Source organism: Oryzias latipes, chromosome 3 (assembly GCF_053564925.1).
Source record: "Oryzias latipes strain Hd-rR chromosome 3, Olatipes_Hd-rR_3.1".
Classification (NCBI taxonomy): Eukaryota; Metazoa; Chordata; class Actinopteri; order Beloniformes; family Adrianichthyidae; genus Oryzias; species Oryzias latipes.
In genome coordinates, this window is record NC_136239.1 from 25,439,326 (window position 1) to 25,453,722 (window position 14,397).

Consider the following 14,397-nt stretch of genomic DNA (forward strand, 5'->3'; position numbering starts at 1 on the left):
ACTTCTGTCAACTCATAAGGAACCCAGTGTTTTTTAAACACGACTGAAGATGTCACGTCACACACTTACATCCTGACCCTTCTAGTTTCATCCTTAGCTCATTTTATGCTTGCCTCAAAATCTGGGTAAACATGTTTTCATTCCAAACATAATTCCTTTTTATTAACAAATAAATCAGGATCCAGGTGCAACAGACTGATTAAAACATGAGTATGGAGGCCCAATGACAGGAAGCCATATGGAACCCCAAAACTATAAGTATTCTTAGAACCTAAAACAAAAAATGTACTTTTATCTTTTAATGCTGGGATCAAATGGTTGGAAATGAAAAGGTGACATGAAGATTATATTTACAATAATACAGTTTTAATAAACAAGAATGAAAACAATGTAAATAAATTAAACGTCCTTAATAGGATAAATTCTGTTGAACAAAAAGTACAAAATAACAAACATGACACACCATTAAACGCAGCATTTGTCCAATTTGTGCCAAGTATCATTTGTGTAATTATTATTAGAAATAAAAAGGCACTGGTTTCCAGTGTATCTTTACATCATTCCAGTTTGTTGTTACACAACCTAATAGCCTATAACTTAAAGCTCTGAAGTGAAAGGAGTTGGGAATCAACCAAAGAGACTGGAGTGCATTTTGAATTTATCAACAAAAAGCCAATAGAGATTTGATGTGTGTAAATAGTAAAACCTCACTCTCCAACACTAATAATATCCCTCCAGTTTAAAATCTCACCTGCAGATTCATTGATCCCAGGAAAATTGGTTGGTTTGAGATCATCTTTGTGGTCTAAAAGATTTAATTAACATTTGTAATACATGTCAAAACTACATTCACTAAAAAGTGCAACATTGCTAATTAATAAAATTTATTTTTAAAAGAAAAACCTTATACTTCCTTTTTTTTAATGCCAAAATATGAGTTTATTTAATGTGTCCATGTTTATTAAACACATATTTAGTTCTATTGGTTTGCCAGTCATTTAATGACTGTGTTAGTGTTCCTAGAAACTGCTGTCTGTCAAAAGGCTGGAACACTTATTGAGTCTCCATTCAACAATGTTTCTTTATGTTTGTTAAACAGATGTTTTTCTGAAAATTAACTGTTTATTTATCATAAATGGTATGCTGCCATTGACATTAGTAGTATTATGATTTTTGCCAAGCAACTCAAATTCCGTTATTTGATTTATTTGCTTTAAAAAAAAGGGATATAATCAGAGTTAATTTTAAACAATAATGTCTGGATAATATAAAACAAACTGAAAGAGAAGCAGAAGTCACTGGTTCCGTTCATGGAATAATACTGTCACCTAGTGGACAAAGTAGTAACTGCAATAAGCCTCGACACTACGGTAACTAATGTGCAATGACAAAGACACAGTCAAATACAATTGTTAACATGAGGTCAAGCGTTTGTAAAGACCGTTTTAATAGACATTAATTTCCAAAATATTTTTGAAAGACTTCAGAAACAATAGGTCGAATTTGCTTGTCTAACCTTAACAGGTCTAAATGATAATTGTTTAAAATTACTTAATTTAAAAAAAGAAAAGAAAATTAATATGAACGAATATCTGTGCCCCCCCCCCCCCCCCCATCATTGTTAATAGGTAAATAGTGGGTTAGGAATCAAGTAAAGTGGGGCTTCTGGCAGCAGTTTTTTTTTAAATAAAATTTATTTTACAAAACGGAAGTACAATACAAAAACACAATTTTACAAAACTTCAGAAACTTCAGAAACTTCAGAACTACAAAACTTAAACTTCAGATATGCCATACTACATATTACATGCATTTTACATAAAAACATTCAGGTTTCTACAACTTTCATATAAACATACAGTTTTCTGATTAAGACTTTTGGAGATGTTACTGATATGTATTTCAATTTGTCCTATTAACACGGGGGGGAAAATAGAGGTTTATTTTAAATGTGTTATTTAGGGTGGTAAAATCAAGAAAGTTTAGTCCTCCATTCTCGTAGTCGTACTAGTTCATTAAAACAGATTTTTTTTTTAAATAATGTATACGTTTTTTCCAGATAAAGTTAAACAGATTTTGGTGTTTGATTCTCCACGTACAGAGATAATGCAGAGTAATGGAGTTGAGAAATTCCCTCTGCTTTTGACAGCAGTACTCTGCTTTTTAGGCTCAGGTCTCTCTGAGAGCTTCTGGCAGCCTTTTTTTTTTATTTCAAACCTTATTGTTCAAAACAAATAGAATAAATATGTATGACAGGAACAATAGTCATAACAACGAGAATGTCAGGGGATGGTACATGTATTACAAAAGAAAATTACAGAAACAGATTGCTATGCATTGAAAATATTCAAAGACAGACAGTTTTCATAAAAATGTATGGCCTTTTTGTTTAAGCTATTAGAGATAGTATGTAAATAAGATTCTAATTCTTTAATTATTACAGGGAAAAAAAGTTGTGATAAGGAAAACTTTGATTTGTGAATATGAAATTTACCAAATATTATAATTAGATTAATTGCCAATTTTACGTTTGATCTTAAATTTTTTTCGTGTAGGCCAAATATGATATGTTCAAATTTCATCTGATATTGTGAATCTAATTTGTAATTTATAAAACGTGCACAATCTTTCCAAAATTTTTTAGTAATATTACAATTCCAGAATAGGTGAATGATTGTTTCTGGGTGTTCTTTACAAAAGGTAAAGTTGGGGTCAATAGTCTTCTTATATCTGAGCATGTATTGATTAGTGGGATAGATTCTATGTAGGAGTTTGTAGGAGACGTCTCTCATCTTGTTATTGATTAATAATTTCTGATGCAGGGTCCAAACATTTTTCCAGGGCAAGTCAGGAATAAATTTTCTCCAATAAAAAACAGCAGAGGGAACAGAATTTTTTTTTTGCTGAAACAGGGCATGTATGATCTTGTTCTTTATTCGGGCACAGTTGAAACAAGATTTTCCAATAGTGGGGTCACTTAGAGATATGAAGGAAATATTTGCATCAAGTACAGTATTTTTAAAGAGTTCACAGATTTCAGTAGTAACAGCATCAAAAACAATGGCGTACTCTTTTGGAGGAACAGCAAGGTTGTATTTAAGGTTAAATTCCTCATATCTAAGTAATTGATCATTGTGTTTAAAGAGCTGACCCACCAGTAGGATATTATTGTCAAACCAATTATTGTAAAATAAAGATTTGTTCTTGTGAAGGATATATCTGTTATTCCAAATAAAAAACTTATGAGGGGAAAAGTTGTGTTTATAAATAAGTACCCATGAAAGAAGAATTTGTCTATGAAAAGCAGAGTTTCACTGGGATTTTGTCGATATTATAGTTACAAAGCAGAAGAAAATGGAGACCACCTACTTTAGCAAACATGTGATGAGGGAAAATATTCCAAATGGAGCGTGGATTTTTTAAATATGACTTAATCTAGTTTATTTTAAAAGTATTATTTAAAGTAGTAAAATCAAGAAAATTTAGGCCTCCTTTTTCATAAGAGTTCATTAATACAGATTTTTTAAAATAATGAATACGGTTTTTCCAGATGAAGTTTAACAACATTTGGTCAATAGATTTAAGAGTCTGATTGTCCAGATGCAGAGGCAGAGCAGAGTAAGTTAGTCTAGAAATCCCTTCTGCTTTGGAGAGTAAAATCCTTCCTCTCAGACTCAGGTCTCTGAAGCCATTGGTGAAAACGTTTGTCTTTATCAATTAGGGGAGTGAAATTTAAAGAGCATCTTTTTAAATTACTTTTGGAAATAATAATGCCTAAATATGTTACAGTTTCTTTTACAGGAATGTTGCAGATGGATTCTAAAGCACAATCTTTAACAGGAAGAAGTTCACATTTGTTTAGATTGAGATGTAGACCTGAGACATCAGAGAAAGACTGAATAAGGTTCAGAGCACAGAGAACCTGACAGCTGTCTCTTAAGAAAAGAGTAGTGTCATCAACTAGTTGAATGATTAAAATTTCTTTATTAAGAACTGAGATGCCTTTTAATTTATCAATATTGATATAATCAGCAAGAGTTTGAGTAACTAAAAGAAAAAGATACGGTGAAATAGGACACCCCTGTCTGATTCCTCTATTAAGATTAGATCTAGGGGAGGTGCCATTTTTTAGTTTGACAAAACAATTAGCATTATTATACAGAGTTTTAACTGTATTACAGAAGAAAGGGCCAAAACCAAATTTATGAAGACAACTGAAGATAAAATGATGATTAACAGAGTCAAAAAAGTCTAAAAAGAGAATAAAACTGTCATCAGAGATCAGGTGTGAGTAATCTAAAATATCAAGAACAAGACGAATGTTATTGGAGATGTGTCTGTTTTGCATGAATCCCGATTGTGTATCTGCAATAACTGAGTTTAAAACAGATTTAAGTCTTTTTGCAAAGACAGATGCAACGCATCTTGTAGTCATTATTTAATAAACATATGGGACACCAGTTGTCAATGAGAAGTACATCTTTTTTGTGTTTGGGTATCAGAGTAAGTACACCTCGATTTAATGTTGGAGGAAGGATGCCTTTTTCTATGCTCTCAACAAATACCTGTGTTAGAAAGGGGGTAATTATATCACTAAATTGTTTATAAAATTCTCCCGTTAAGCCATCTGATCCAGGAGATTTGTTATTCTTAAGGTGGTTAATAGAGAAAAGTATTTCATTTTCTGAAAGAGGAGAATCACAAAGATCCCGTTCAGAGGCCTGTATTTGCTGTATATTATAGTGATCAGGATCTTCACTGGGTTCAAAGGCACACAGTTTACTGTAGAACAGGCTAACATAATTTGCAAGAATTTTGGGATCAGAGGTAATCTGGTCTTCAATGTTTAATTGCTGTAGTGCAGTGTTTTTCAACCAGTGTGCCGCGGCACACTAGTGTGCCGTGGGAGATGGCCAAGTGTGCCGTGGGAAATTGCCCTCATTAACTGATCTAAAAACATTTCCCATCTCCAGGATTTTAGCTCTCTGTTCATCCAAACAGGCCCTGATAAAACACTGAGGAGTTAGGAATATAAAAGATCGTAAAATACCTTTTCTTTGCGTTTATTTTATTTTATTAAAGACATTTTGATAAGGTACCGCGATTCAGCTGCACCTTCGGCTGTATTTTGGAAAAGTCCCGTGTTGGGGGGGGTTAATCACATGTCATCGGTCTGACCAATCAGAAGTGCTTAAAGTCTTCACTTCCTTGTCCCGATTTAGCTCGTAAAGTCGCTCAGTTCTAACAGAAATACCAGCTAAAGCTCGTCTTTAGCGGTGTAGCTTTCCACAGAATCCGGTATCAGACCGTGGAACAAGAGAACAAAACTATGAAGCTCCGAAAACCGATCTTCGGCCGTTTTATGCACTGCATTTCCCATGATGCATTGTGTGGCATTATGGTTTCCCCGGTGAATGCCGCCAGCAGAAATCTAAAACCAAAAGCGCAGGACTCTCCGACACAGGAAACCGAGACTGTGCTTTTAAAGAAAAAGACAACCTTTATTTGAAATTGTTAAAATTCCTATTCTAAAAGATACCCAAAAGAGTCACTAAACCAGCCCACAAGTCAGCTGCACCCAGCTGTGCGCTCTGTTGCAGTGCACCCGGCTCAATGCCACATTCCTTACATCCAGTGGCCGTAGCCGACGCCAGTCCTAGGTGGTGGGACACTGGGCCTGGTGGTGCCTGGGGCGATGGAAGGCCAGAAGGGGGGACTCGCTCCAATAGCTGTTAATCCTGCTGTGTCACACCGCTCGCCAGTGCGTGGATGGACAGCAGTCACTGACACTCTGTATGGAGCACACACGATCCCCAAAAATGCCGGCCGTGGCACCGCTCTTGGACCACAGTGCACCAGGTTGGGCAGAGCAGGGATGAAACAAACAATGGAAACCAAAACAGCGGCACCTGCTCCCGCAGCTCAAGAGGACTCTGCACAGGAGTTGCATGAGCGGCCAAACACTGCCTGCGATCTACACAGTGATAACAATAAGAATGGTGCGGCAGCAACTTGGAGGTGAACAAAGCACAAACCTACCCGGCTATGGTTAGGGCCCTACACACAGCCAAAGGCTGCTGCACCTTCCACCTGGAAGCAGCAGGTCTCTGCCTGAAGCTCTACTGACAGGCTTTTATCAGCCCTCTGCTAATGAAGCAGCTGGTGTGCCAGATGATCTCAATCAAGTGGCCCTCTGCCTGCCACAATTGGGTTGTGAGAGTGACAGCGCAAAAGGAGATCTGTCGTTAAACGTCTTGAAACTAACGAACACACAAACTGTTTTTAAATCATCTAACTTAACTTTTATTGCATCTTTTAGAAAAAAAAAAACAGCTGCAGTTTCCAGCTTTTTCTGTAACAATTATCTCAAAAATGCATGTGAGATTGTGCAGGGGCTGTAGATCAATACAGACTATGTGTTTCTCCTTTTTTTTTAATTTTTGGATGCTGGTGTGCCGCGGGATTTTTTTTAAGGTTAAAGTGTGCCGTGGCTCAGAAAAGGTTGAAAAACACTGCTGTAGTGTATTTGTCTTGGCACGACGTTTATAGCTTCTGGCAGCGTGGTGGCGACAGCGACGCCCCTCTGACGTCAGCACGTACCACCGCACAGCATTGTGGCCGCGTCTGCCCTTCACGTTCGTCCATATCCTGTGAGGCTCCAACTCCTAGGCACTGCAATCATGGCTCTGCTGAAGTCTAACAAGGTTATCTTCTGCCTGGGGAATATTTCTCCATCTCTGGGAGTGTTGTCTACTCGCAATAGGTAAATTGCTCTAAGCATCCTCACGGGTGTCCGTTAACTTTCAAATACATGATCATTGAGCTAGCAGCAGCATTTTGTCTGTCACTTTACCAATTTAAACATACGGCGAATCTCTATTTTAAAATAAAGCGATAATTTAAATCGTACTTTTTATTTTGGGGTTCGTGTTGCTCCGTCCGCATTATATACTCCATGATGGTTAGCTAGCTAACAGATACTAAGTATAGGGGTCGAATGGATGCAGCAGGCCACGTTAACATTAATAACCACATATCCCCGCTAAATAGTGTATATATTTTTTGTTTTATTTTATTTTTATTTAATAACAATATCATATATTGTTGTAATAGTTTTTTTTAAAGTTCTATGGTCTGAAACCTGAGGTCAAGTTTGCATTATTTAGCGACACTTATGATTTACTGGTTTCGCGTTAGCACAAACTTTAGAACCTGTTTTACCTGGAAGTGGGTGAAATTTATTTTTCAGGTCCAACTGTTATATCTACAACAAGTTGTTTATTACTTAAAACGCTAACACACTTCCTTAGACCTCTAGCTTTCCGGCTTAGTTTAAATGAAGGCTACATGTTTAGTTTCAACCCATATACAATTACGCTGCTGTGTGTCGTTTGAGCCGTGCGGCTTACCGTAGTTAACGAAGTCGAGCGATCTGATTGGTTATCTTGTTCTTCGTATGGCATATGATTGGGTATCGAATTCATCCCTTATATATGATTGGCTGGTTTCAAGCGGCCAAACTGAGACACCGATGTGTCCTTTGAGGGCGTGTTTGGAGGGCAAACCCTTCCAGGTCCCACGCTGCTCCTGTTTTCAGTATGAAAATGGTTCATATCTGGCACGTCTAATTTATTCCGACCGGAAACATTAGATGTCTGTATTAAAACGTCAAGTTTACTCTTCTGTATTCTTTAAGTTCTTGTTCTTACGTGTTTTTGAGTTTAGATGTTTAGAGTTGTTGAGCTACAAGATTGTAGCTCAACTTCAGATCCAACAACTAAACTTAATATGTTATGGTATAACATGAGAAGAGACATGTTCCACGTTATATATGTTTGTTCACACTGAGCTACCAGTTAACTGTAAAGTTAAGCCGTTCAAAGGTTCTGTGTGCAGACAAACTGCGTCACTCAGAAGCTGTGAGGCCCTCCAGTCATCTTTTCGGTGTGATTTTAATTGGATTAGTAAAGGTTTAAGTATTGTAGAAAACTATTTATTTGTCTGTCTTTGCAGGAATCCCCCAAATGGGCTGCATTCATTATGTTTGCTGTGAGATTTTTCTTTTCATGCAAGTGTGTTTTTGTGAGAATGGTCTTACAATTCATAAAATGAATTTTATGACCTTCACGTTTCCTTAATTTTTTCTGGATTTCTTTTTTTTTTTTTTTTACATTTATTGTAAAAACAAATATCTTTGCATCAAACTTACCTGCAGCTACAAATTATGTTGTAGTTTGATTAAATGCAAGTCATGTAAAGTAGCAGATTGCAGCGTCTTGCCCTTTGCAAAAGGCCTGCCCTAAATTTAGCTGCAAAGTTTGGTGGTTAACAAAGTAGTGGAAACCTGAGACAATGACATGTTGGGCAAGAGCACAGCTGAGTGTAAAACAGCCTTTATTTGCACAAACGTTTGTAATTCTGACCCGTTTTACTTTACCCAGCCTCTGTGGGCCTAATTTTTTTTAGTTTGTGTAAACTGGATCTTGGCAGTCACCAGTATTTAGAATCTCAGAGAGAAACTGCTCACCCAAGTTGCAGTGAAAAGGCTTGATGTGACCTTAGCAGCACCATCATGTGCATATTTATCTGCAGATTCCCAGGTGGGGGTCAACAGGTCTGACTTCATGACATTCTAACATTTGATGTATTAAGATTTGACGTGCATTTTCTTTTGTCAAGTTATTAACTAATAAAACAAAACAAAAAAAACTACAATAAAACATCAAATGGACGAAATGCTTCCTCAAAGATGGACCTGCTTCCACCTTCCTCTCCGACCGCAGCTCTTCAACCTTTTAGAACTCCAAAGATCATCAGCAGCACTTTAGTTGGAACTTTAGAATCACCTCAGAACTACCTTGCTCTCAAAGGCCAGTGGTCCTAATCTAATCTTCCCAGCAATCGCCGCAGCAACACAGTTTCCTGCTGATTGTCTTCATGGCAGGAGTAAAGGAGTCGATGTGGAGGGGATTTTAACAAGGTTGTTCTTGTTAAGCTCAGGTTTGCGGCTGATCTTGTTTTTGGACTTTGAGACTCCAGATTGGATTATGTTTGCTGGTCCCACTCAGCAGTGTCATTGGGTCACATGAAGTGAGGGGGCTAGATTTGAAAATGAAATCTACAGCTGCTAACAGAAGCAGGGTGGTGGTAGTTTAACCACACAAAGGTTCAGGAATGTTTTCATGCACGAGTAAGACTGCTGCCTATCACAATGTACGTGCGGATGATTTCAGTGTTCTCATACCATCATCATTTTTTTTAAATTGTAGCTCATGGTGGGGTGGAGTGCAGATGGGGCCCCCTGATCCCATTCTCGGGGTGACAGAAGCCTTCAAGAGGGACACCAACCCGAAGAAGATGAACCTTGGAGTAGGAGCCTACAGGGATGACCAGGGAAAGCCCTTTGTGCTCAGCTGTGTTCGCAAGGTACAACAGTCAATGCAACCAACGACTTTGCCCCTTTGACATGTTTTGTCTCTTTTACCGCCCGTGGCACTTTTTCCACCCCTGCTTTACTGTGGATTGCTAAACAGTCTGTAATCGAGTGGGGAGGTTTACAGTTTCATTGGGTTTTAACTGTAGAGAGGTTGGAGCTCAGGCAAGCTTCTGATTGGTAGTTGTGAGCCAATAGAAAGGCCTCCTGGCCTGGGCAGGTCAAGTCTTCTGGTTCACGACATTGAACTCATTGTTGTTCCTGATAAAGTGTTCTGTACGTAACCATAACAGCTTTGTGGGATAAATTGAGAAACACTTAAAGTTCTTATAGTTATTTTTACAATGTGTAGATGTCAGCAGAAATGATCTAAATAAAGAGGTCAGTTTTGGCATTTCAAGAGTTTTAAATAGTAAAATTAAATGTCAAGTGTTTTTTTTTTTTTCCTTTTTTAAGACCAACTGTAAGGGATTTCATTTTCTTCGAAGGCCGAATCTTTGATTGCAGCCAAACAGCTGGATAAGGAGTACCTTGCCATTGGGGGTCTGGGTGAATTCACCAAAGCCTGTGCCCAGCTGGCTCTTGGAGCAGACAGTGAGGTTTTAAAAAGCGGCAGGGTAAGTTGGAGAAGTCTGTTGATCCAACTTGAGAATAAATCAAATATTTTGTATCCTCATAAGTGCTTCCATATGCGTGCCCCAACAGAGCATCACTGTTCAAACCATCTCAGGCACAGGATCTTTGCGCATAGGAGGCAACTTTTTGGTGAGTTTCAACAGCACCACCACCCCAGACAAAATAAACTGACGTACATTTACTGCTTTCAGGGTTTGCTGCTTTTGTCATCATTTTTTTTTATCCTTCTTATTTTCAGGCTAGATTCCACGCAGGTCCACATGACGTGTATCTGCCAAAGCCATCCTGGGGAAACCATACACCCATCTTCAGAGATGCTGGCATGCAACTCAAAGCATACCGCTACTATGACCCTTCCACCTGTGGCTTTGACTTCAACGGAGCTCTTGGGGATATTTCTGTAAGGCAACTGATTGGGTCCAGATAGATTGCATTAGAGATCATTATCATCGTAATGGTTTTTAAAAAAATATATCTATCTATATCTATATAGATATATAAAGCCCCTTTTAACCTCCCCCCTCCTTATGGTCTTGTGATCAGTCTGACAACTTGGTTCTAGATTTGTTTTGAACAGTTTAGGGGCAGGATGTAAGATATCAACAGAAATCAAAGATTTTACTGCAGTATTACAGTTTTTGACAAGATGCAAAGAAACGTCTTGAATACCTCTTCAAAAAATGCACTGGATTCAGATTCTCATGAAAATGAAGATTGGGTTTAAGAATTAAGTCCCCTAGGAAAAATTACTATGCCTTTTTTTTCCCCTCTTTAGCACGACATTAGTCAGAATCATTTTGATTCTAGTTTTCATCACGGTGTTGCCTCTACTTTAACACAATCTGCCATTGTGTGTACAGCGTTGCCTCATAATATTCTTTAATATTAGACTTATTTTTCTATGAAGGTTTGAACTTTAAGAGTTTAAACAACGAAAAAAAAGTGTAAAAATGTTCATGTTTTTCTGAGAAGTGTATACTGTGTAGTGAGGTTTTTTATTTTACAGCTTTAAAACATCTCTAATTCAACTTTGCAGATGTTACATATTGCCGGTTATTTTTTTGAACGTAACCGCCACAATAAACGAGGGATCAGTGTTTAACAAGTTCTTATAAAAACATTTTAAGATAAAATGTTCAGTAACAAGTTTAATCACGAGTCTCTAGTATTTTACTGTTTAGGTTGACAAACTTTAACCTTTTATGTGATAGAAAATCCCAGAGAAGAGTGTGATTCTGTTGCACGCATGCGCCCATAACCCCACCGGCGTGGACCCCAGGCCTGAGCAGTGGAAGGAGATTGCGCAAGTTGTGAAGGTACCTAATTGTGGTATATTGTGTTAAAGGTGGTTTTTTTTTGTGTCAACAAGTTGTTTTCACTGTATGTCCCTGTTGTGATGTGACTCTTGCAGAAGAGAAACCTGCTGCCATTCTTCGACATGGCCTACCAGGGCTTTGCAAGTGGCGACATTGATCGCGACGCCTGGGCTGTGCGGTACTTCATCGAACAGGGACACAACATCGTCCTGTCACAGTCCTTTGCCAAGAACATGGGACTCTATGGTCAGTCCACTAAGATTAAGACCTTTAAGACCATTGAGATTTGAAGGATCACTATGGGGTTGTAGCACTAAAGAAAAATGCTATCATGTTTTGCTGCCATCTAGTGGGCAAATATGCATATGACTTTTAAAAAAAAAAATCATTGAAAAAAAATCTACATGTCAATCCAAAACTAGTTAGTAGCACCATTGTGGATCCTTATGCAGCAGCTACTCTTGTAGCTGAAGTTGTGCTGTTAATTTTTTAATCTTTGCAAAGTGTTTGACTCTCATTGAGTAATCTGGCTCAATGTTCTGACGTGCACCCACAGGTGAGCGCGTGGGAGGCTTCACTGTAGTCTGCAGCGACGCAGAAGAAGCAAAGAGGGTGGAGTCCCAAATCAAGATTCTCATCAGACCCATTTACTCCAACCCACCAGTGAATGGGGCCAGAATCGCTTCCACGATTTTGAACACTCCAGAACTTTACTCAGTCTGGTACAAACATAAAATGCAGTCACTTCTTCTTCTTCTTCTTCAAAAAAGTTGATCCCTCATAAACTTCAAATGAATAATTTTCCAGCTTTTTCTTTTAACAGCATTCTTTGTTTTGTGTGGACTGTAGGCTGAAGGAGGTGGATTCTATGGCCAAACGCATCATTACAATGAGGGAGCAGCTGGTGGAAGGTTTGAAAAAACACGGATCTTCTCACAATTGGCAGCACGTCATCGACCAGATTGGGATGTTCTGCTTCACAGGCCTAAAGCCTGAGCAGGTACTTTAACATTTTGGGTCAAATTACAGTACACTTATAGGTTTCCTTGTCTCACCAAGATGAAATAGTAAAACAATGTTGCCGGTTTTTGTAGAAAACCTAAAGGAAGTGGGTGTTTTAAAAATTTGACTTGATGCATGTTGTTCTGTGCTTGCAGGTTGAGAGGCTGACTAAGGAGTTTTCTGTGTACATGACCAAGGACGGTAGAATTTCCATGGCAGGCGTGACCTCTGGGAATGTGGGATACCTCGCAGAGGCAATCCACGCAGTCACCAAGTAGACTGTTTTCTGTTTGGAGAGCGACAGAATCAAAGCTGCAGAGTTGAAGAGGAGCTTTTATGCATCACTTCTCCAGCCCACCTTTAGAGAAGAGCTCATTGTTTAGTAATACATTCTCGTATGGATTTCATGATTTCATCGTGGAACGGTTGCTGTTTTTCCAATTACCTGTTCAGAACTTTCCTGTCAACATTCTCCCCTGCTTAGCAATGACATATTTCTTTCTGGAGTAGATGTCACATTTATTTATTAATTGGGATTAATTGTCGTACCATTTGGTTTTTCTGATTGTTACCTTCTCTGCTGTGAGCCCTGTCATCATGTAACACCCAGAAATAAAATCACTGGGCAAAGGCTTGCTGGCTTTATGTGTCAGGAAAAATGCCTGTTACTCTGTCAAATCCTGTAGGATTCTTTTTTCTTCTTTTTTTGTTGAAATGGTGGTGGTGCAGCACTTTATGTTTTATGGCACTATTTGATCTTGTCACTGGGCTTGGCTGTCTAAACAGGCATTCATCAGGTTATCAGTTTGCTTTAATTTCATCAGCCCTTCGGTAGTTTCTGGCTCCATGTAAGGAAAACCTCGCATGTTCCTTTTTTTCTGTCTATCTGTTTAAGCTCCCCATTCAAACAGGAAAGAGTTAAGTGTAAAGAATAGATTCAAATTCTGTGTGGATATATTTTTTTTTTTTATCAAAGTTGGCATATATTGCCACCTTTTCACATGTTGACAGTGAAAGCTCAAACCTGTAATATTGATGATTGGAGTTCCCTTTTTGGGGGGTTAACAGTGGGATTTAAACAAAATATTAACCTATTGCTGAAGTTCACCTCCATTGTCTGCTTATAAATGGTCATTTGTCATAAACCCGAAAAAGAACAATAAACTGTAATGGAATGAGTATTTAAGTGTGTGCTGATTATTTTAATTATGTGTTTTTGCAGCTTTAAAACCTGTTTTTGTTAGGTATGAAGCGATTTGTTTTAATGATTCGATTCACATATTTTGTTGTTGCCGATCTGATTCACAGTCAATTTTGGATCATTTTGAACAATCGAATTCACTGACCTGAAATCGATCCAGGACATCTTTAGCCAAAATATCAGTGTGACTCAGGTACTGAACATTACAGGTGATGTTTTCCAGATTCCTTGTATTTTAAGTGTAAATATGTACCAACAAACAAGAATTCATGGTAAATCCATTCACATTTTAGATTCATAAAGTTCAGCCCACTGTTTTTTTCTACCTAGAAATAATCCAAATGAAACATAAAAAACCTTCTACCACATCATCACGTCTTTACAAAATTCTGTGTTTCCACACATTGGACTGTAATGATGGCCTGATCGATTTTTTGCTTGATCGTTTTTACGTTATAGTAACATGAACCCATGTCTCAATTCAAATGGTACTGTCCAATACCGATCATTGATCTAATTTAGAAACAATTTTAAGGGTTTAGGTCGATCCAGTTGGATTCGAATAACAACTTGTCTCAGACAGATTGATCTGGTTGGATCGTAGGTATAGAAATTGATTAATCCATTTAGCGCTTATTTTTTACACCCCTAGTTTTCATTATTTTTAACTTTGTGATAGTTTATCTGACACTTATCTTAATATTGATACGATAAAACAAATTTTTTTGTTTAATATTTATAAAATAAAAACGTGAAAAACATAAATTAAATGACTAGGGAAATGTGTAATAAACTACATAAAGTCCGTA

At 37.8% G+C, this 14,397-nt stretch overlaps 1 protein-coding gene and 1 long non-coding RNA gene across 2 annotated transcripts; one reads left to right on the forward strand and one right to left on the reverse strand.

Moving 5' to 3' along the window:
* Positions 1-5,480: 5,480 nt before the first annotated feature.
* LOC105357155 (uncharacterized) lies at positions 5,481-6,181 on the reverse strand. The gene is made up of 2 exons (XR_911181.4): positions 6,040-6,181; positions 5,481-5,974 (listed from the first exon to the last, which is right to left on the reverse strand). It is a non-coding gene; the product is annotated as an uncharacterized LOC105357155 (long non-coding RNA).
* A 372-nt stretch (positions 6,182-6,553) lies between these two features.
* got2b (glutamic-oxaloacetic transaminase 2b, mitochondrial) lies at positions 6,554-13,568 on the forward strand. The gene is made up of 10 exons (XM_004067200.5): positions 6,554-6,763; positions 9,270-9,426; positions 9,922-10,050; positions 10,139-10,198; positions 10,308-10,469; positions 11,281-11,385; positions 11,481-11,631; positions 11,942-12,107; positions 12,235-12,385; positions 12,543-13,568. The coding sequence occupies exons 1-10, from the start codon at positions 6,681-6,683 to the stop codon at positions 12,663-12,665; spliced, it is 1,287 nt and encodes a 428-aa protein (XP_004067248.1). The 5' UTR covers positions 6,554-6,680; the 3' UTR covers positions 12,666-13,568.
* The last annotated feature ends 829 nt before the right edge of the window (positions 13,569-14,397 follow it).